General features: G+C 43.7%; 2 protein-coding genes across 9 annotated transcripts in view; one reads left to right on the top strand and one right to left on the bottom strand.

Moving 5' to 3' along the window:
- TEX15 (testis expressed 15, meiosis and synapsis associated) overlaps positions 1–13,664 on the bottom strand; it is a 109,763-nt gene extending 96,099 nt beyond the window's left edge. Inside the window, exon 1 of one of the 4 annotated variants that reach the window (XM_072114003.1) lies at positions 13,641–13,664. In XM_072114003.1, the coding sequence (XP_071970104.1) occupies positions 13,641–13,653 (13 nt within the window). In that variant the 5' untranslated portion in view covers positions 13,654–13,664. Of the gene's footprint in view, positions 1–3,386; positions 3,479–12,992; positions 13,322–13,640 lie in introns of those variants that run through there. The other 3 variants (XM_072114005.1, XM_072114004.1, XM_072114002.1) reach the window with 3 other exon arrangements.
- Positions 13,003–23,199, top strand: part of WRN (WRN RecQ like helicase) — a 261,779-nt gene continuing 251,582 nt past the window's right edge. For 4 of the 5 annotated variants that reach the window (XM_072114009.1, XM_072114011.1, XM_072114013.1 and 1 more), the window contains exon 1: positions 13,003–13,334. The gene's annotated coding sequence lies outside the window, so the exon portion shown is untranslated. Of the gene's footprint in view, positions 13,335–22,763; positions 22,914–23,199 lie in introns of all 5 variants that reach the window. The other variant, XM_072114010.1, reaches the window with a different exon arrangement.

Genomic DNA, 23,199 nt, shown 5'->3' on the forward strand with positions numbered 1-23,199 from the left:
AATGTGTGAGACACAGACATCAGCTACACATGAATCTGACATTTTCTGCTATACACATGTGAGACACAGACATCAGTTACACAAGTCCCTGACATTTTCTGCTATACACATGTGAGACACAGACATCAGTTACACAAGTACCTGACATGTTCTGCTATACACATGTGAGAGACACAGACATCAGCTACGCAAGTACCTGCCATGTTCTGCTATACACATGTGAGAGACACAGACATCAGCTACATAAGTACCTGACATGTTCTGCTATACACATATGAAACACAGACATCAGCTACACAAGTGCCTGACATGTTCTGTTATATACATGTGAGAGACACAGACATCAGCTACACAAATGCCTGACATGTTCTGCTATACACATATGAGACACAGACATGAGCTACACAAGTGCCTGACATGTTCTGCTATACACATGTGAGAGACACAGAAATCAGCTACACAAGTACCTGATATGTTCTGCTATACACATATGAGACACAGACATCAGTTACACAAGTGCCGACATGTTCTGCTATACACATGTGAGAGACACAGACATCAGCTACATAAGTACCTGACATGTTCTGCTATACACATGTGGGAGACACAGACATCAGCTTCACAAGTTCCTGACATGTTCTGCTATACACATGTGAGAGACACAGACATTGGCTACACATGTACCTGACATGTTCTGCTATAAGACGGCTGCATCTTGGAGCTGTTGTATCTCCCCTATACACACATACACACAGGCTGCAGGGGGCGCCAGCACCTCATGAATAACCGGGACAGCTGAATATGATAATGATAAATTGGACCCATCTCAAGACCTGATTGCTTAAAGGGGTTTTCCCACGAAATAAATTAAGGCCCTATCCAGGGGATAGGGTTTAACTTGCTGATCAGTGGGGGTCTCAGTGTTGAGAACCCCACAGATCACGAAAACGAGGGTTCCATCGGACTCCTCAACGCTCCGTTAGACTAATGGAGCAGACAGCCGCGCGTGACCATTCTGCTCCATTAACCTCTATTGGAGCTGATAGAAATTGCCAAGCGCTGCATTTTTGCAATCCGTGGATAGGGCCTAACTTTAGTACGTGTGAAAGTCCCTTTAAATTTACAGGCATATAGAGGGACAATGAAGGGATGGGGGCAATGCTTTCTAATGGCAGTTTATGAAAATATATTTAGTTTTGGGGGTCAATTTGCCTGACATGTTCTCTTTAATGGAGAGTTCCAATAATTGGTACAGAACCTTAATAATTGGTTACCTATCAAGTTTATTTTGGAAGTCCTTGGCTGTAATAATTAATAATTGGTTACCTAACAAGTTTATTCTGGAAGTCCTTGGCTGTAATAATTAATAATTGGTTACCTAACAAGTTTATTCTGGAAGTCCTTGGTTGTACAGCAGGCAGATTAAAAAGGTTTGCCCATGAAAATAAATTCTCAAATTCAATCCCTTAGTGATGTTTACACAATAAAGTTTATTTAACCCCTAAATTTACCATTTTACTCAGTTTCATTGCTGTTTTAGCTCCTATCACTCAGTGTAAGGGTAAGATTCCAGAGTGTGGGCACTCCCTAACTAGACACTTCAGCATTCCTCTAGTTCCGTGTGCGGACAATGTGGTTAGATTATCAGGGTACAGGTTTATATACATTTTAATTAAGCTTCTGAACATCCTACTAGTATCTGACACATAGAAAAAGATAGAGGAGAGATCAGAGATGATGAGATCCATATTACACAACACATTCTCCCATCTGCTGTCACGACCATTGCACACTGTCAGATCTGCTATATACCTCCCTCTCCCCTAGATAAAGATCTTATCTGCCTGTAACTTGTAGCTGTACTGTCCTCCTGTTGTTTGCTGGCAGAAAATCAGTGTGTGTCTGTGTGAGCTCATTCTGGAATGCAGGCGTGGGGGCTAGAGGCAGAAAGCAGCTCAAGGCAGCATCAGACAGGGGAACAATGGGGCTTATTTAGTAAGGGTCCCAACTGTCGGGTTTTCCAACTATTTGGGGATCGAGGCGCCGGGACATGGATTTAGGAAATCGGGTGCATGATCTCAGTGAATCGAGTAACTATGCATTCTTGTCGGGGAACAGGTAAGTAAATGTACCCTAAACTCATTTTTTTATTTTTGTCACCATTACCTGTTGTAGCAGCCTACAAAGATTCCATCCCAGTCTTTATCTAGTCAATTCATACATCAATAATTCTAAAATCATCTTTTCTTTATCATGTAAATGAGGCTGGGTACATGGAGGAAGAAAGTGATTTTACCACTGTTACCCCTCCCCTCTCTTCCCCCTGCTCATGTCTGTGTGTAATGTATAGTAAAGCATTGCTGGTGTCTGTACTTTATCTGCTGACAGACATCAGCTACACACGAATCTGAAATGTTCTGCTATAATATGGCTGCCTGGAGCTGTTGTATCTCTCCTATACACACACAGGCTGCAGGGGGCATGGCAGCCAGCACCAGGAAGCACATGGAGGAGACATTACACCATTATACCTCACATCATTATACAGGCTGTCAGTCAAGCACTGGGGGTGTGGCTATGCCTTCCACTGATGAATAAGCTAGACAGCTTGAATATGATAATGTCTCATTAGACATCTCTCAGGTCATTTGCATACAGCTTTGGGACCTGATTGCTTAAGTTTGCAGGCATGTAGAGGGACAATGCTTTCTAATGGCAGTTTATGAAAATATATTTCGTTTCAGGGTTTAATTTGCCTGACGGTTTCTCTTTAAAGCTAAACCCCTTCCTGATCCTCTATATTAAAGAGATTTTCTACAAAAGCCCTGCTAAAGCCGCAGCTTTTGGGGGGAAATAGAAGAAGAAAACTATATGCATCCAGAGGCCGTCCCTGGCTCCTGCAACAACAATCCAATCCCTGGCACTTTGGCTTTCAACAGGTTTTTGATGGTGTCATGTTCATTTTGTACATGAAGTCTGGACAAATCCCTGGCCTAAAATGTGACTGCTGGGGCCTGGGACTGGTATAGAATTCCCATGCATATCATTACCAAAAGCCATTGGAAAAAGACAGGCCTCACATACAGGCCCTTACCACAACCTGCCATCTCCATCTCAAGAACATATCTGGCTTTCCAACCCTTTCTTAATCCAGAGTCTAGAAAATGATCAGTCCATGCCCTCATTATGTCCTGTTTGGACTACTGCAACATTCTTCTCTGTGGTCTCCCAGTTAACTCTCTAACTCCAATCTATCTTTAGGTTCAATAAAAGCTTTATCGTAAAAAAATATTTACATCAGGTGTACTTGCTTACAGCACATTGAAATCATACAAATTGAGTGATAATTGCACAAAGAAGCATCAACAGTCAAGGATTATACATACCTTTGGAGCACAAAGAATATATGAGAAAAGCATAGGGCAGAACGCCGAAAGCATGCATCCAGCTCTCCACCGAAGTGTGTATAAACCCTCAAAAGAAAAGCTAACATGTAACCGAACTAGACTTAGTAATCACGTAGAGACATCATACATCCAACACACACATCCATACCGACTCGCAGGACACTTAGACAAAAGAAGACAAATAGGGGAGGAAGGGGGCTAGGTTGCCAGCAGATTACAGTCCACTTATCCAATGAGCAAACTGTGGGGAATCCCTGAAGGAGACCCACGGTAGCATCAGACCAATGATCATCCAGCACCACCAGCTCCTCCATCCTCAGAAGGTATTCCATATACGCAGACAACATTGCCCTAGAGGGGGGTGTGGTCGACCTCCATAGTCTGGGTATGACATGCCTCATTGCCTAACAAAATGCCTCAATCTGACTTTCCTTTATAAACCAGAATATAAGCCAGGGTGGAGGATGTTGTTAATCTATCATGAAACTTTATGGGTGAACGCCAAGGATCTTGACCACTTCTCCTCTGTCCCACTCTCCACTATTTCTCCCAGGCTTCCTCCAATCTATCTTTAAATCTGCTGCCCAGCTAATCCATCTGTCTTCTCATTTCTCCTCTGCCTCTCTTCGCTGCCAGTCTCTTCACTGGTTACCCATTTCACAGTAAAGTAAAATTTATATTTCAATCATTTAATCAATTAATTAATTCTAATAAAAGTATAACATATACAACAGAGTACAATCAAAGCAAAGCAAATGCATTACAGTCATACTTGGCCCCCCAGTAATAGGTAAAATTTTGTTCATAAGCCGGGCATCAGAGTCCAACCTGTTTTTAGAGAAAGGCGTGGGCAACATAAAAAAAATGTCTCAGGCCCCTCTGTCCGGCAGGGGTGAGCAGTGTGGAATTAACCCAAGAAAGCCTAGAGAGTCCAGAATATGTGTATGAGATGTAGGAGGGGGAAGGCTAGCATGCAGGTATGGTTCTCTGAACCTGTTATTCCATTAGTAGTGGAAATATGGTCCACTTAGACAAGGGCATCCTTAGCATAGTAGGGAAGGTTAAGGGAGACTACCACCTAGCACAGTAAATATGTTACAGTCTCACAAGGTTTTTATGCACTATGACAGTGATGGCTAACCTTTGGCACTTGTGGAGCCCTTTCTGTTGGCACTCAGGCCATCACCAGAGATGACTCCAGGTATCTTCCTGCAGTCCCAGACAGCCCAGGATTTTCTGTGCACAGAGCTATTTTAAAGTGACAGCTCTACCTGGGACTATTTTCTGCTTTATTGGTGTCCTCAGGTGCTGGTATCAATGAAAACTGTGACCTTGCCTTCGGTAGTTTTAATGCGGGGAATGTGAGTCATTCTGGATCGAAGGTGTAAAAACCGTGCAAGTGGGCTCGTATAAGTGTCCTTTAAACTGCATATGCTGGGCCAGGGATTTCCGGGTGAATAGAGCATGAATCTCATCTCTAACTATTATCAGGTCCGCCAGGTCTTTAGGGGATTGTCTCGATTTATGTCTACCTTCTAGATGATGGAGCTGCTGTAGTAACGAGGCGAGTTTGGCGGAATTCTCCCTTTTCAGTCTGACCCCGTGTTCTGTGAATCGGCTACGGAGTTCGCATTTAAGGGCTTCCCACTTCATTGGGAGAACTTCCGGGTGGAGATCGGTGTGGGCGGAATGTTTGATGTCCTGTACAAAAAGGGCATCTCTTAGCAAATAATCATTTAGATGTAGTCATCTGGCAACAGAGGGGATAGTGACTGACATGTAGATTGGGGCGTGGTCTGATAGGACAATGTTGCCTGATAGTGGCTGTTGGCTCCCAGGTCAGTGCCCTGTGCTGGAGAAGGAAGAAGTTTGTATGACAATATGAGTCATGTACTGGGAAGTAATAAGATCCGCCAGACGTCTACTAATTGGAGACTTTTAAGTGCGCTCATCGGTCCGAATAAGACATGGCTCCTCTCCAAGGAGGTATAGTGTTTGGCGTCTAAGGGGTGATTTAAAGGGCACATACCACCACAAATCTACCTATAAAGATAGATCGGGTGGTAGGTGGATCAATAGGACGTGAGGATAGCCCTTTTAAGGGCTAATCCTCACGTCCCCGCAATGATTTGAAAACTTTTATTGCCCCAATATTAAAATTTTCTTATGCGGCTACTGGGGCGTGGAGTAGCCGCATCTGAGGTTACACGAGGCGGCTACTCCACGCCCCGGTAGCCTCTTTTCTCCTCCTACCAAAAATCTTCGGCCCTCGTCCGGCACATCTGCTGTCTGTGCATGCGCAGAACAGCAGGCCCGCGGCTGTGCAGCTCCGACTCCGTAGCAGTGACCGCGCAGGCGCAGGCATGCGCAGACAGCAGATGTGCCGGACGAGGGCGCGCCGAAGATTTTTGGTAGGAGGAGAAAAGAGGCTACCGGGGCGTGGAGTAGCCGCCTCGTGTGACCTCAGATGCGGCTACTCCACGCCCCAGTAGCCGCATAAGAAAATTTTAATATTGGGGCAATAAAAGTTTTCAAAACATTGCGGGGACGTGAGTATTAGCCCTTAAAAGGGCTATCCTCACGTCCTATTGATCCACCTTAATTCCCCAGCCAGCACCAGCATCCCCTCCGAGAACACCGACAGCTCATTTAGTATGCTCCTGCACACTGAGATTGGGGCAAGATTAGGTAGATACAGGTTGGCTAGAGTAAATATCTGGTCAAATATCGGTAATTTGACAAAAGCATATCTGCCCGTTTCGTCCAACTGCTCACCCAGGACAACATGAGGGAGAAATCAGTGAATAGCAATAGACACGCCCTTAAAACGAGAATCAGGGTTAGAGCTACGGAATCCCTTTGCATCTGGAAGTGACCAGTTTTAAAATACATCACCTGCAAGAATAAGATTTTAACACGCTGACTATGCATGCCATAAAGAATTTGGGATCTTTTCTGGGGTACATTTAGACCCCACACGTTCAGAGATCCAAACTTCACAGTCGCTATGGGGAGAAGGCGGACAACGCTCTACCTTGCGTGTAGGGTATTTAAGTTTGTGAGGGGTGGGGTAATAAACTGTGGGAAGAAACACCAGGGAAGAACACAAGGGTAGAAATGCACAGGGAGCTGACCGGAGCAGGAGATGAGGCGGGGGCAGGAGGAAAAACCAAATAAGATAGCCAAGAGCAGGGAGAAGCGAATAGAACAGTAGCGCCTTGCGGCGAAGAAATAGTAGGGGATGAGAAATGTCTGGGGCCTCAGTCAAAGCCTATTAACGATTATGGGGTAACTATAAGCACGCACATGACCCAGCCGGGTGCAAATCCCCAAGTGGGAGGCGGTCTAACCAGAGAGGAGGCTCCCGGGCCGCCGTGTATGATCATTGTATAGGATAAGTGAAACATTGTCAAACCAGCTATCTAAAAAACTAATAACAGGAAGACAAAGGTATGATAATCACATAATACTATGAATTTGAATAACTGTTACGTCAGAAAAGGATACACAGGAAAGCAAAACCAAATTTTTCAAATAATCTGGATCCAAGAGTTCACTCTGGGGAGCATCCCATCGCAGTCAGCGCCGTCTCCAACCGCCAGACACACTCACTGCTCTCTGTCCGGGTGGAGGTGGATTCATCGAGTTACCAGGCGTCGGGAGAAACGGCCAATAAGGTATATCCATTGCAGGAAGGTTAAGGGCGGCTGCCATGGGAGGGACATCGATGGGATGTCGGATTTTGTAGGTGTTGCCGGCTCCCCTGACCTTGAGCCGTGGAGCTTGGAAGACTCCATAGACTCTGGCAGGCCTCTTACACTGATGTTGCTACGCCTACCCCTATTCTCGGCATTGTCGAGCTGGTCTGCTAAGTATTGGAGTTGGTAGGAGTGGGTAGAAAGGACTGCCTTCTGGGTAGTCACCCTGTCGCTTAATGCAGTCTCTGAGACCATCTCTTGATTGGTCACCTGTTGAACTTCTTCACGCAGTACAGTAATCTCTGCGCTATAAGATTGCTCCAGGCGTGCCACATAACACTCCCTATCTTCCTTTGTGGGAATCGCTTTTAAGTGAGCCTTGACGGTGCGTAGTTCAGCCAGTCCCTCCAGTGCCTGGGAGAACAGAGCAGCTTGTTGTGGAGTATATACAGCTTGTGGATACAGGTTGTACTGTGAAGAGTCCTTTGGGCTGAAGAACTGTGGAGAAGGTGAACCCATGTGGCATGGGTTTTGAGTGGGGTATAGGAATGGAGAATGAAGCCCGTGCCAGGGGGAGGCTGATGCCGATGACACATTATGCCATGCATCCCCCGTCGTGGGCCATTGAAGCTCAGTCCCAGTTCTCCCACCACGGGAAGGAAAAGGGCCTAAAGAAGGCCTTGTAACTGTGGGCTTGCTGCAAGGCGTAGGTGCCGGGTGGCTAGGCCCGCCTATGTATCGGCCTGCATATTAAGGGGGGAAGTGGTGCCTCCCTGGCAGCCTCCCACCGAGCTCCCAGTGCTGATGTGGCTGCCCGGATGCCTCCCTCGTTGTTTCCGGAGCGGGGGCTGCTTCACCCACATCCTCTGTTGGTGACTGTGCGGGCGCACCACGTGCGTCAGCCATCTTGGTTACTGGTGAGTCTGAGGGTCCGCGTGTTGCGCTCTCCATCTCCATAATCGCTAACGGGGGATGTACACTGGCACTCACCACTATCATGTGTGCTGCTGGTCTGGCCACCTATGGAGCCGAAGCTGCAAGGCGTGTCACGTAAGGCAGCCACGTCTGGGTCCTTATTCTGAGCCGCCTCGGTTCCCCGAGCAGTTCCCATACCATGGAACTCTCTATCAAAATGTGTCAGACTGTCCCCAACTTTCCAATCCTTAACCCCTTAAGGACGGAGGGTTTTTCGCCTCATTTCTCGCTCTCCAACTTCAAAAATCCCTAACTTTTTCATTTTTCCGTGTACAGACCTGTGTGAGGGCTTATTTTGTGCGTAACGAATTTTACTTTCCCGCAATGTTATTTATTTTAACATGCCGTGTACTGCGAAGCTGAAAAAAAATTCCAAATGTGGAAAAATTGAAAAAAAACCGCACGTGCGTCACGTTCTTGTGGGCTCAGTTTTTACGACTTTCACTCTTCGCTCCAAATAACACGCCTACTTTATTCTTTGGTTCGGTGCGATCGCGGTGATACCAAATTTATATAGGTTTTATTGTGTTTTAATACATTTTCAAAAATTAAACGAATGTGTACAAAAAAGAAAAATTTTTTTTTGCCATCTTCTGACGCTAATAACTTTTTCATACTTTGGCGCACGGAGATGTGTGAGGGGTCATTTTTTGCGAAATGAGGCGACGTTTTCATTGCTACCATTTTGAGGTCTGTGCGACATTTTGATCATTTTTTATTTCATTTTTTATGTTATGTAAAAAGGTGTAAAAGTCGCATTTCGGACATTTGGGCGCCATTTCCCGCCTCGGAGGTCACCGCCGGCCGTAACCGTTTTTATATTTTGATAGATCGGGCATTTTGGGACGCGGCGATACCTAATATGTTTGTGATTTTTACTGTTTGTTATGTTTTATATCCGTTCTAGGGAAAGGGGGGTGATTTGAACTTTTAATATTTTATTGATTTTTTTTATTTTTTAAACTTTTTTTTTTCTTTTTTTTTCCACTATCTTTTAGACCATCTAGGGTACATTAACCCTAGATGGTTAGATCGCTCCTACCATATACTGCAATACTACAGTATTGCAATATATGGCATTTTTGCAGCACATTCATTACAATGAGCCACTGGCTCATTGTAACGAATATGCAGCTGCCAGATAGCCTCGTGTCAAAAGAAGACACGAGGCTACCATGGCAACCGATCGCCGCCCCCCGATGACGTTCGGGGGCGTGGCGATCGAAAAAAAGATGGCGGCGCCCGCGCGCCGCCGTCTTTTAAACGCCGCCGGCGACTTTGCCGGCGGCGTTTAGGGGGTTAATAGCCGCGATCGGTGCAGGCACCGACCGCGGTTATTAGCGGTGGGGGTTTTGTGCAAAATGCAAAAACCCCCACCTCTGTATGAAGAGGACTCAGCCCGTGAGCCCTCTTCATACATCCCTTATACCTCTGCGCCGTAGAGCTACGGCGCAGAGCGTTAAGGGGTTAACGCATAATTTGAAAACCCACCTGTTGCAGATCGCCTACAACATGCAATAACTGCACTGCTCCCTTACCTTGTGTCTTCAACTACCCTTCCATATTGTTTGGGAGCCCTCAAGGGCAGGGTCCTCCTTCCACTTGTTTCCTGATCACTGTAGTTTTGTATTTGCACTTGCATTTGTTCTTGTCTTTATGTAATGTATGTGAATCCCTTACTGATTGTACTGCACCATGCAATTAATGGTGCTCTATGCATAAATCATTATAATCAGTGGTGGATTAAGTGTCCCATGGGCTGTTCACATGACTAGGTCAACCACAGGGTCCAAACCAACCTCATGCTCCAAGGCCTCATCTCCTCCACCTAACAACATCACAAAAGCACATTCTGGCCACTCTTTTATAAAATGTCTACAGCAGAGCCCCCTTTACAGAAATGTCTACAGCAGAGCCCCCTTTACAGAAATGTCTACAGCAGAGCCCCCTTTACAGAAATGTCTACAGCAGAGCCCCCTTTACAGAAATGTCTACAGCAGAGCCCCCTTTACAGAAATGTCCACAGCAGAGAACCCCTGTTTATGCAATGTCTACAGCTGAACACCCCTGTTAATCAAATGTTCACAGCAAAGCACACCCTTTAAAGAAATGGCAACAGCAGAGCCTACCTCTAATGAAATGGTCACAGCAGAAACAGCCGCCCATATATAAAATGTCCACAGCAGAGCCCCCCTTTAATGAAATGCTAACAGCAGGGCCCATCCTTTTACATAAATGTCCACAATTGAAAAAAAATCCACTATACTCAACTTCAGCTTCTTCTCCCCGTCTTCTCCTCTTCTGGCCCATGTGCAACACTATGACCTTCATATAGGGCCTGGGACCCATATCCGTATATGTGGATCCACCATTGATTATAATATAATAATAAAAAGAAGCACAGTGGAGATGATGGTCAACATGCGGAGAGGTAAGTACGAGTTTTTCCTTCCTCCTACCTGCCTTCAAATATTGACCTTTGGGGGTTTTTTTACCCCATGAATCTACTAGCTCCCTCAGGTTTGGTATAAAATGATCTTTCTAGAATTCCCTCTTTTGTAATATCTGACCCGTTTACCCATTTCAAAAATCATCTCCAAATTCATATGAAAATGAGCTGATAAGAATCAAGTATTGACTAAGATGGTTGTATTGTCACACATACTGGTGTCGAACATAAGATCAGGTTTATTGTAGTGTAAGCGTCAAAACCAGAGATGCAGGCATTTAAAGAAGAACATGGGAATTTGATTTTCATCTGCAGCTTGCATTTCCAACTATGTTTCTATTTGCCTGCATGTTTAGTTCTGTTGTTCACAGAGTCAAAGTGACCTCAAAGATTAGATAAATATTTTTATTATGACACCTAAAGCATGGTTCCAGGTCCTATGAGCCCAAGAATCTGAAGTGGCACTCCCCCTTCAGCCTCTCAAAAAGTCTCAGCTCAGGTTCTCTTCAGCTCCTTTTAGCTCATTTGCATATAACACTGGATGTGATTATTTTATAGGTAAACAGGCAAGATTTCAAATAAAAAATGGAATACAGATGTGCTGGTAGTTTAGTAGAGTATACGATGTTGACAATGTCCCTTTAAGAGCAGGTGCCCAGCTGTAAAATATTTGAAGTTTTAATATGACCAACTAGACCTACGTAGACACCCTCGGAAATAGAGTTTAGAGTTGCAGTACATTTAAAGTGAACATGTCACCACACTAACCCTTCAAAAACCTACAAACAGTACCTTCTTCTGCAATATGTATGTCCCCATTAGGTGTTATTAGCCATGTTTGTGGTCAAGCATGTGCTTTATTCAGCTGGCCCCATAGAATAAAAGGTTAAAATACATGTTCAGAAAGATTGAGCTCAGTATACACTGTAAAGACAAGTCACCAGTGAAACTTTTGGTAAGCACTTTTCTCCTATAAACTTACATCAGATTCTAAATGGAAGGACAGTATAATGGTAAGTCTTTATGCTTCACCTCTGCACCAAGGATGTGTGTCCCTACCACATTCAAGAGCTCCTTTCCTTGTAGTAGCACAGTATCTTTCCACTTTTCTCCTGGAAAACCTGGAGTAGAAGCTGGATGCAACCTTAACCCCAATACTAAAAGCAGCAGAACTGCTTCCTTTATTCTAGTACTGCCCCATTTTATAGTCAAATCATAACATCAACACCCCATATTTACCCCGCATGCAAGGTCCTACACTCAAGGTTACATGGTTGTCTTTTTCCCACTAGTGAAGCACTGCAGAATTTGATGACGCTATTGATATAGAGATTACTATTATTTTCCCCAAAGCTAGTAGTAGTATAGGCTATCCCAACTTGCTTACCAGTAATAGATGCTGAAGGAAACCCCCACAAAAAACACACCTCTTCCCAATAACAGAAAATGCAGGGACCCCTTGCCTTTAGCCAAGGAATAACAGCAGAAGTAGGACAGCAATGCAAGAAGGTGTACCAGCAGAAAAATACAGATAAGAATTATGTTATATGCAGTGTGAATAAGCTTATTTTTCCACATAAAGGGAAACCTCGGACATCTCACAGGGATCCATAAACACTTTTGTAAGTTTTAGAAGCCATCATAATGGAGCACCCCCCTCAATACAGTATTCTAAGAGACATATAGATCACTAATGGAAACCAGTACAAAAATTACAGATTTATGCAATTAGTACCTTTTGAAATGCTATTATAAGGATTCATGCAGAATAAGCATGCCCATAAGGTTTCTACTTTTAAAAACTCCAAAACAGCAAGTACTATTATTTTCTAGAGCCAAAGACAAAACCTAAAACCTGGATGTTGTTGGTTAGCAGAGATATCCCTATAGAAGTAGATGTATACATCTATCCATCAGTGTAAGCCCTATACATATTCACATGTTGTGATGTGTCAAAGTCGCATCACAAATCTGATTTTGATCATTTTCTTTCTGATGCTGTTTTAATCACATTTAATCGCAACACATACATTTACCCATACACAAGCATAACTAGATAAAAAAACACAGCCATATGAAGGAAGCACAATATCTGGCATACACATAGGAGATGATCACTGCATTTAGTAAGAGTACAATCACATGCAATGTAAACATAATGCATAGGACATAACTTGTAGACAGCCTGAGGCAGAACACGGGTCCATAGTAAACCTGTCTAAGCAGCCATATAGGAGAGGCAATTAGGATGGGTTTGTGACTACCGCTCTGTGTACACCAAGTACATGTAGAGATTCAGTAATACTTAAGTCTACCACAACTACATTACACTGTAGGCTAACTGTTCGTACCGCCCAGCTTTATCCACTCATGCTACTGACTAACCACAGAAGCACATGCAACCCCAAGTTATGTATTACACACACAGCAACCGCGACGTGTTCTACACGAGGCGTCACTGACCTGGCTCTCCCTGCTCAGCGCCATCCGCAATCCATCAAACAACTGTGAGGAAAGTCTGGTCAACGACAACTCCGCGCATCCACAGCATCAAAGCCACGCCCACTACTGAAGTACAGGAGACGATTGGTGGTTTCGTCCAAATACTTCCCCAGACAACAAGAGGAGCTCAGAGACCTGGGAACCCGACAGTTGATTGGTAATTCCGCGTATCAACACCTTAGACCACGCCTTCAACGTAAACCGCGCCCACCCCATAGGAGCGCGAAGTCAGTCAGCGCCGGACGAGTCCAGGGGGCGCGTAACATATCAGTTATGTTCACACAACCTGAAGAACTTTTCATGGTGAACTTGCTGTGTTTTTGTTTTCTGACTCTAACCTCATGTGCCAGGCTAAATAACATGTATGTAATACAGAACTAGCAGCGCATTTCTAGTTGGTACAGTTAGTGCGTTGACGACAAAATTGGTCAAGAGCCGTAGTTGTCGTGCATCCCCCCAGTACACATTACTGTAGATAATTGCTTCAGAAGACGTGAGAAGCAAAGCCGAGACCCAGCGATAACACTGGAAAGTGCCGTGATCCGGGAGGGGTGCGAGTGCCCAACTACTAAAGCACGTATTCTGTCAGGGGGCAGCGGCGTCACTCACCTGCCACACGCATCTATCTCTGACAGGCGGGGGGGGGGGGGGAAACTGTCACTCCAGTGCGGCAGGTACTTTAGCCTCTTGTACAGACTCGTGTGTCATTTCATTATAGCGTTTCCCACGCTCGGGCCACATGTCATAGAAGGTACCAGGAAGGAGATGTAATTATATGAATTCCCATCAGAAGCGCCTGTATGTCACCTCAGGATAAACCTGCCATCAAATTATTCCCAAGAGCTAACGCTAACGTTACAGCCATTAACCTCTTAGTCACTGACACCTGCAGTTCATAGAGCCAAAGGCACCACTATCTAATAGACCATAGACCAAGCTCTTCTGAGCAGGGCACTAACTCGTATGACTATGTACTCTGTAATGTATTATTTTACTTGTACGCGTACCCTATGATTTGTACAGCACTGCAGAATATGTTGGCGCTATATAAATAAAGCTTTATTATTAGTTTATCCAGCTGACACAGCAGCAACACCAAAATTAAAATGAAACGCACTAAACACCACATGCGATTTTCAGGGTTTTTAATTCACAGTTGAACACCTTTCACGACCATGCACATATACAATTTTACTTCCTACATTCTAATCACCATACAGTGGGTACAGAAATCCCGAAGGGTCGACTGCTGTGGGGCTGCTGCGGGGCTTGTGGTGGGACCCGTCTGAAAACAATAAACCATGTACTCACCTTTCAGATGCTCCGCTACTTTATCCAATGCTGCCAGCAGTAACAGCTCTGTGCGCTGGTTGCGCTCAAAATATGACGTCGGCTGTATACTGAGGGGGGGCTGTCTGTATACAGAGTGGTCAGGCGGGCTGTATCCTGATGGGGGGCAGGCAGGCTGTATACTGGGAGGACGCTGTATTCTTGGGGGGGTAGGCTAGCTGTATACTGGGGGGGGGGCAGGCTGGCTGTATACTGGGGGGCTGGTGGGACAGAAAAAGGGTTATGAAAATCAAATAGAAAACATTCCTCCCAAAGGGCCATGTATAGGTTGGCCAGGGATGGGGAAAAACATTCCCCCATGGGACAACCGGAAACCTGTAAATAAAAAGAATCACAAAACAAGAAAAAAAAAATTATGATGCAATAGGAAGGACAATACGAGACAGATGTAATCTTGTAGTCCCGATGAGTAGGTACTGTACTTCCGCATGTGGTATGCCATCGCTCTACACGCAAGATGGTGAGAAATAGATGTGTAAAGAGAGGTGACATTGCAGGAGAGCCAGGTGTTGCCTTCCATCCAACATCCAAGGTACGTGTTCCATTGGGGCAAGAACTGCTTTTGTATCTCTGATGAACCCAGGAAGTTTATTAACAGGAGGCTGTAATAAGTCATCAAGCCAGGTGCCATGGGGTTCTAGAAGAGAGTTAGTACAGGATACGATGGCGCGAAAGGATGGTGGAAAACCTGCTTTGTGGGTTTTGGGCACAAAGCGGACTTTCAGGAAAAAGATATTCAGCTTGTCATTTGTCTAAGAAGCCTAAATTAAATCCTTCTTGAATTAGTGTGGACATCTCCGATTTAATCTTTTCAGAAGGATCCGAGGGAAGCTTGCGGTAAGTTTCACATTTGTTTAGCATGCTGTGTGCTTGAGAGCGATAAAGCTCTTTATCGAGTATGGGGATGGTGCCCCCTTTGTCGAGATCTATTACGTATATGCGGTGGTGCAGAACGAGATCTTCTGTGTTCTTTAGTATAGACTTTATTATGCACTTTATTTTTAAATTCTCGGTGGAATTTATTTTTTTTTTTTGTTTCGATTATCTGGGTTTCTTGGTTATCAAGATAAGTTTGAATTTTCTTTAGTGTCTCCTTCAGAAATGATGCATTGCATAGTTTGTTGATATTAGTTTGTGTGTCCATCAATATTAACCCCTTAACGCTGAAGCCACTTTTCACCTTCCTGACAGCCCATTTTTTCAAATCTGCCCTGTGTCACTATAAATGGTTATAATTTCGGAACGCTTTAACATATACAAGTGATTTTAAAATTGTTTTCTCGTGACGCTCTTATGTTAGTTGAAAAATTTTGGTGTTATATTTTGCATTTATTTATGAGAAAATCAGATGTTTGGTGAAAATTTGGAAAAATTCTTGATTTTCGAACTTCAAAATGTTCTACTTTTTCCATACATAGTCATAACCGCAAAAAAATGTAATAACGAACATTCACTAAATGTCTAATTTATGTGGACATGGTTTTTTAGTCATCCTCTTATATTTGTAGGATGTTATGGGCCTTTGAACGTTAGGTGCGATTTTTCACATTTTCATAAAAAACGCAAAATCTGCTATTGAGGGACCCGCTCAGGTTTTAAATCACTTTGAGAGGCCTAAATAAAAGTAAAACCCCATAAATTACCACATTATAGAAACTACACCCCTCAACGTACGTAAAACAACTTTTATGAAGTTTATTAACCCTTTAATTGTTTTACAGGGGTTAAAACAAAATCGGATACAATTTTGAAAGTAAACTTTTTTGGCTAAATGAATGTGTTTTTCAAAAAATGTACAAATTCTCAGTGGATAAAATACCAAAACGCTCCACAAAATTTGATACCCAATCCCTCCCGCGTATAACAATACCCCATATGTGGTGGTAACCTGCTGTATGGGCACAAGCCAGGGCATCGAAGGGAAGCTGCGCCATTCAGAGCAGATTATGCATTGTCACTTTTTATTGGCTATACAATCTTTATTATTTTGGCAATTTGGACATATAAGGGCTTATTTTTTGCGACATGAGATGCACTTTACAAATAATTCATTTTCGTGGGTCATTAGCTTATTGATGAGATTTTATTAACTCTTGAATGTATGGGTGAAAAGAAAATTGTCAATTTTGTTTTTTTTTCATATTTTTTGGGGGTCGTACACCGTACACTAAAAATACTATATTATCTTTATTCTATAGGTGATTACGATTATGGTGATACCTCATTTATACAGTTTTTCATTTATTTTTACAATTTTACTGGATAAAAACTAATATAGAGGAAATCTCATTTGTTTTTGCATCGCCATCTTTTCGGAGACGTAACTTTAATATTTTTTGGTTGACAGAGCTAGTTTTGGGCTTATTTTTTACGAGTTGAGTTGTTCTTTTCAGTGGTACCATTTTGGTGCACATAACTTTTTTTGAGCACTTTTTAGAACATTTTTGTGTAGAGATTTTATGAAAAATGTACATTTTTGGCGTGTTTTACGGGTTTTGTTTTTACGGCGTTCACCGAGCGGGTCCAATAATGTTTCTGAGTTATTGTACGGATTGTTACGGACGCGGCGATACCAAATATGTGGGTTTTTTTGGCGATTTTGTGTTTTTTTCCACTTTATTGCATGTGTATAGGGAATATTTGTGTTTAGGGGACTTTAACTTTATTTAATTAATTCTTTTTATTAAAAAATTATTTTATGTAGTGTTTTTAACATTTTTAATTAACTTTTACAGGTTAGCTTGAACAAGTGATCCACTGATCACTTGTTCAAGCTCTTCTTCACATTACACAGTGTAATACAGATGTATTACACTGTGTAATGTAACACACTGAGAATGCTGCGCATGCTCAGTGTGTTACAGCCGGGTCCTGCCAGAAGGCACGGACCCGGCTCACAGAAGAGGATCGCGCAGCCCCGGGCACCGGCAGTCCCGGGGCTGCGATCGGAGCAGCGGACCCCCCCGGTAAGCGCCGCGGGGGGGGGGGGTCCGATTCTTCTCAAATGCCCCTAGCACGCCGCGGTCAGCGCGACCGCGGCGTGTCAGGGGTTAACACCCGCGATCGGAGAAATCTCCGATCGCGGGTGTTAGAGGCGGGTGTCGGCTATAATATATAGCCAGCACCCGCAGCTTCTGGCGCAGGCTCTGTTCTGGAGCCGGCGCCAGAAGCATGACGTACTATTACCGCATTTTGCGGGAACGCACCTCCCGCCATGCAGTAATAGTACGTCAAATGTCGGGAAGGGGTTAAGGGCCCCTTCCACATTTGCGGTTTTCACGCGCGTGTTCTGCGTGTGTTTTTGACGCGCATAACTTGCATTGCACTCTGACCCATTGTAATCAATGAGCTTTTTCAGACTTGCATTTTTTTATGCACATTTTTTTTAACGCGCGTTCAAATCCACACATGCTCTACTTTTGCAAGTCACCCGCATGAAAAACCCACCATACAAGTCTATGGAGACGCATAAAAAACGCATTGCACTCTGAGACACATGCAATGCAAGTGCAATGCGTTTTTCACACATCAATTGCTATAGAAAAGATAGAGCTCTGTCCTGAGTCCTTTTCACGCGCATTATTTGCGTCAGAGTTTGATCAGGGTGCGATCAGGGTTTGGTCAGTGAAAAACTGACATTTTGGGGGTCATTTATTAAGGGCCCGATTCGCGTTTTCCCGACGTGTTACCCGAATATTTCCGTTTTGCGCCGCTTGTACTTAAATTGCCCCGGGATTTTGGCGCACGCGATCGGATTGTGGCGCATCGGCGCTGGCATGCGCGCGACGGAAATCGGGGGGCGTGGCCGAACGAAAACCCGACGTATTCGGAAAAACCGCCGCATTTAAAAACCGAAAATGTGTCGCATAAGGACCGCTTACCTTCACCTGGTCCAGCTCGGTGCATTCCGGCGCGATGAGTTTACTTTCAGCGCAGCAGCGCCACCTGGTGGACGGCGGAAGAACTACCTTATTAAATCCCGGCCGGACCCGAATCCAGAGCGGAGAAGCCGCCGCTGGAACGCGAATGGACCGGGTAAGTAAATTTGCCCCTTTGTATCAGAGTTCAATCAGTTTTCAGTCAGAGTTTGTTCAGTGTCACAGTTTTTCACGCGCATTTTCAATGCAATTTCAATGTCTTTTTCACGCGCAGATAATGTGCAAAGTGTTTTTGATGCATCTCCATAGACTTGTATGGTGCATTTTTCACTTGCAAAAGTAGAGCATGTCGAGATTTAAATGCGCGTTAAAAAAGGCGCGTGTGTGTGCGTGAAAAAAAATGCGAGTGTGAAAAAGCCCATTGATTACAATGAGTCAGAGTGCAATGCAAGTTCAGCACGTCAAAAGCATGCGCAGAACGCTCACGTGAAAAATGCAAGTGTGGAAGGGGCCTAACTGTTCCTGTAGTATGATCATATCCATGAGTTGGAACGAACAATTAGATAAAATTTTGTTCCATCTAAGCATGAAGTCCTCGTCATATGGTGTGGTGGGAACCTTGCGAATATGAAGGCCGCGGGGAATCATATTTTTATCTTTGTAATTCTGTAGGGTAGTAGAGTCCCGCCAGACTCTGAGTCGATTTGTCATAGCTTTTTCCAATTCTCTGGCAATATTCTTGGTGGTTGTATCGGTTAGATGAGCATTTTCAGTTGAGTTTGCGGTGATAGGGTTAACCCTTTCACGCTCTGTGACGGATATATCCGCCACAGAGCTATGAAGGGTGTATGAAGAGGGCTCACGGGCTGAGCCCTCTTCATACAGAGATGGGCTTTGCTGCAAAGTCACCCGGGGCACCGAAAGCATGGCGGCGCATGGGCGCTACCATGTTACCTCCGATCGTCGCTCCCCTGAACGCCATCGGCGATCGGTTGCCATGTCAACTGAATAGCTTCTGCATATTCGTTACAATGAGCCAGTGGCTCATTGTAACGTATACTGTGCAGAAATGCCATATACTGCGATACAGTTGTATTGTCTGTTATTGGATACACAACATCCGCTCGGCCTCAATCAAAAAATTGTTCTACTAATGAACATGTTTGATTACATATTATTCACTTGTTTGGTTTATTTATTGTTTTGCAATACTATCTGTTTTGAATTTTACTTGTTACTATGGTAACTTCTGCTGACTTTGCTAGTTTCAATTACCTGCATTTCACCTGTGTACAGGGAGTGGTTGTCGTACCCCACGTACTTCCTCCCCTTTGTTCTTATATTTCAGTTTCCTCCTTCCATGCGGTATAGGTATGAATAAGGACCTCTGTGTTCCGAAATGCGTCAACTTTTCCTTTCTTTGTTCCATGGACTTTGGATTTTAACCCCTAGGCGCACAAGGACATTATAGTACGTCCCCGGGGCTACATGCTATGCGCACAAGGACGTGCTATAACGCACTGCTTCTGGCACTGGCTCGCGAACGGAGCCGGCACCAGAAGCAGCGGCTGTCAGCTGTCTATCACAGCTGACAGCCTGCGCAAACACCCGCGATCGGAACCGGCATCCTTACAAGGGTGTTTGCGCTATGGATCGGATCCCCCGCGCCACTTACCGGGGGATCCGATCCTCTTCTGGGCAGCTCCGAGGACTGCTATGTGCCCCTGAGCTGCCCGATCTCCCTGGAAGGGGTCTGACTGCAAACGGTCTGAGCATGCGCGAGCTTCAAAGACCTATGCAGACAAACCGACTCCAGGCATCACCCCCCCTCGCCTCCCAAGTCTCAAACAAAGAGCCATTAAAACTCTCAAATCACCAGGTTGAATAGAGGCAGTTATGAAGTTATGGTCCGTCTCACCAGAACACCAAATACATTTTTGGATTGGGTAATCTCAGGAATTCATAACAATTCATGGTTCGTAGCTCTAGGATACTCCATTCCAGAGATATCAATATCTCTGGATAGGACCATAGCACTGGGTCAGGTTTGGTATCAATGCGATCCTGGGATTCACCCGGATCCAATGATACCAGAACCATGACCCCAGGACCTTCCCATTGGGTAGCTGTGGCTTCTCCAGGACTCTGGATGTAATACCAGGTAGGAGTGACCATTGACCCCTCCTTAGGGTGGACAGAGGTGTGTCCACACCTGATATAATCAGGCACCACTGAAGGGGTCTTTGTCTTTTCAACTGGGGGAAACTTTAACATCAACCAAGCGCAGGGAGGATCTAAAAGTGTGGACTATCCATCCCCATTAGGCCACACACAAGGTAACTAACTTACAGAACTGCTTAGACTTGTAGTGCTACCCATGTAATTTGTACTCTGTTTACTGTATATATCTATTGTGTGTACTGTATTGTCTAGTGTGCCCTTAAGGCAATTAAATATAAAATCTAATCTGTGTTGCTCTTTTATCTCGATCACGAATCTTACGTCCGGGTTTCTCGCTTATATACATGCTACCGGGTTGGTTCCTCACCCTATATAATCACGTTACGGACCGGGCTTATATTCAAGGAGAACTGGTGGCAGCATAAGGCTGATAATATTCTGTCTCACTGCGGCTAGTGAGAGGGATCTTATAGCCATTCCGGGATTTGATTTAGGGTTGTGCCATATCCGGAAGTTGTGTGGACAACTTTAAATCACTTCCTGCGCCTCTCAGAACCCGTGCGTTCTGGGAGTGTCTGTAAAAGGATAACTGAGTGACCTTACGTACCCTTCAGGGGTCCGGAACGTCGCGGTATCCTTCACATTAACACATTAGAATAAATAAAAAATAAATACATTAAAATATAAGCCCCTAAAATGTCACTTTCCCATAAAGTATAAAAAATACCCCGCATATTTGGTATTGCCGTCCGTAACAATCTGTATAATAAAACAGAATCATTGCTGGACCCGCACGGTAAACGCCAGAGAAAAAACGCAAAAACGTTCAGAAAAAAAGATAATTTTTAATTAATACCCTATAAAAAATGCTCTAAAAAGTGATTTAAAAAATGTTATGCACTCTAAAATAAGCACACTAAAAAGAACAACTGTTCTCGCAAAAAATAAGCCCTAACCAGATTTGTCAGCCGAAAAATAAAAAAGTTATGCATATGAAAAGATGGTATTGCTAAAATGAACAAGATTTTCTCCAAATTAGTTTTTATTCAGTACAATTGAATAAAATACACAAAACTCCCACATATTTGGTATCCCTGTGTCCGTAACAATCTGCATAATAAAACAGAATCGTTATTAGATCCGCAAAGCGAACCCCGTTAAAAAAAAAAAAAAAATGCTCCAAAAAGTGATATAAAAATGTTATGAACTCTAAGATAAGACCACTAAAAAGAACAATCCTTCTCGCAAAAAAATAGGACCTTAAACAGATTTGTGAGTCAAAAATACAAAATTTATGCATATGAAAGACAGTGATGCTAAAATTAACAGCATTTTTGCCAAATTACTTTTTACAGGCAGTCCCCTACTTAAGAACACCTGACTTACATACGACCCCTAGTTACAGATGGATTTTAGTAATTCTCTGTACTTTAGTCCTATGCTACAATAATCAGCTATCACAGTTATCAAAGGTGTATGTAATGAAGCTTTATTGTTAATCCTGATTCTTATGACAACCTAACATTTTTAAAATCCAATTGTCACCAAGGTCATCTGTCACCAGACTATCTGCATCAAAAGTAGAGATTTTAGAATGTTGAAAATAAAGAATTTTTCCAAATTTTTGCCAAATTTTTTTTTTTCATAACTAAACGCAAAAGATTTCATCCAAATTTTTAAACTAATTTGAAGTACAATCTCAAAATCCCCTGGATATCTCATAACGTTCCAGAGCTATAACCACTTATAGTGACACAGGCCAGATTTGAAAAATGGGGCCGCGTCCTTAAGGCCAAAAGAGGCTGAATCCCATAGGGGTTAACCATGTCTTAAATAAAATTGCTACGTTTTAACTTTTTCCTGCCTGATGCTGATGGACTGTCCTCAATTTCTCCATTGTACCTTGTGTCTCTGGGACCGGACTGGACTTTCGCCATCGTTGCACGGCATGCATCTACCTCAACTGACCCAGGGGTGAGCAAACACTATCCTAACTTTTTTTTTTTGAACATTATAGTCATATTCTTGAACATAGGGGCCAGCATTATAGTAGTTATATTCTTGTACATAGAGGCAGTATTATAGTAGTTATATTCCTGTACATAGGGGAGCAGTATTATAGTAGTTATATTCTTTGACTTAGGGGGCAGCATTATAGTAGTTATATTCCTGTACATAGGGGCAGCATTATAGTAGTTATATTCTTGTACATATGAGACAGTATTATAGTAGTTATATGCTTATACATAGTAGACGGTATTATAGTAGTTATATTCTTGTACATAGGGGGGCAGTATTATAGTAGTTCTATTCTTGTCCATAGGAGAGGATAGACGTGTCTGTGTGAGCTCCCTGCAGGGTGGAGGCATGGCCTCTGACCCAGGAGGAGGAGAGGGTAGCTGGGCAGAGGACCCTGGGAAAGCCCAGAGCCTGGAGTGCGGCCTGCAGCATGGAGGAGATGTAATGGTGGCTGGTGAGTCAAGTGAAGTTTGTTGTATTTCTGGATTGAGCTCAAGTGTTTCTAAGGAGGTTGTATTTAAGATGGAGATGCAAATAAGCAGATTAAGAGATGATATTAAGAATGAGACTGACCCAAAAGAAAAGTTAATAAAATGTGAGCGCTTGGATAACCTGACACGTGAATTAATTTTATTAAAAGAGAGACTGAATCCAGATACAAGTCTGTACCTAAAGTAGAAAGTTGGGCAATGGAGAAGCAGAGAGCGGCCAGAGCTCAGACTGTACATAGGAAGGACATT

This window comes from Engystomops pustulosus, chromosome 1, assembly GCF_040894005.1.
Source record: "Engystomops pustulosus chromosome 1, aEngPut4.maternal, whole genome shotgun sequence".
Lineage (NCBI taxonomy): Eukaryota > Metazoa > Chordata > Amphibia > Anura > Leptodactylidae > Engystomops > Engystomops pustulosus.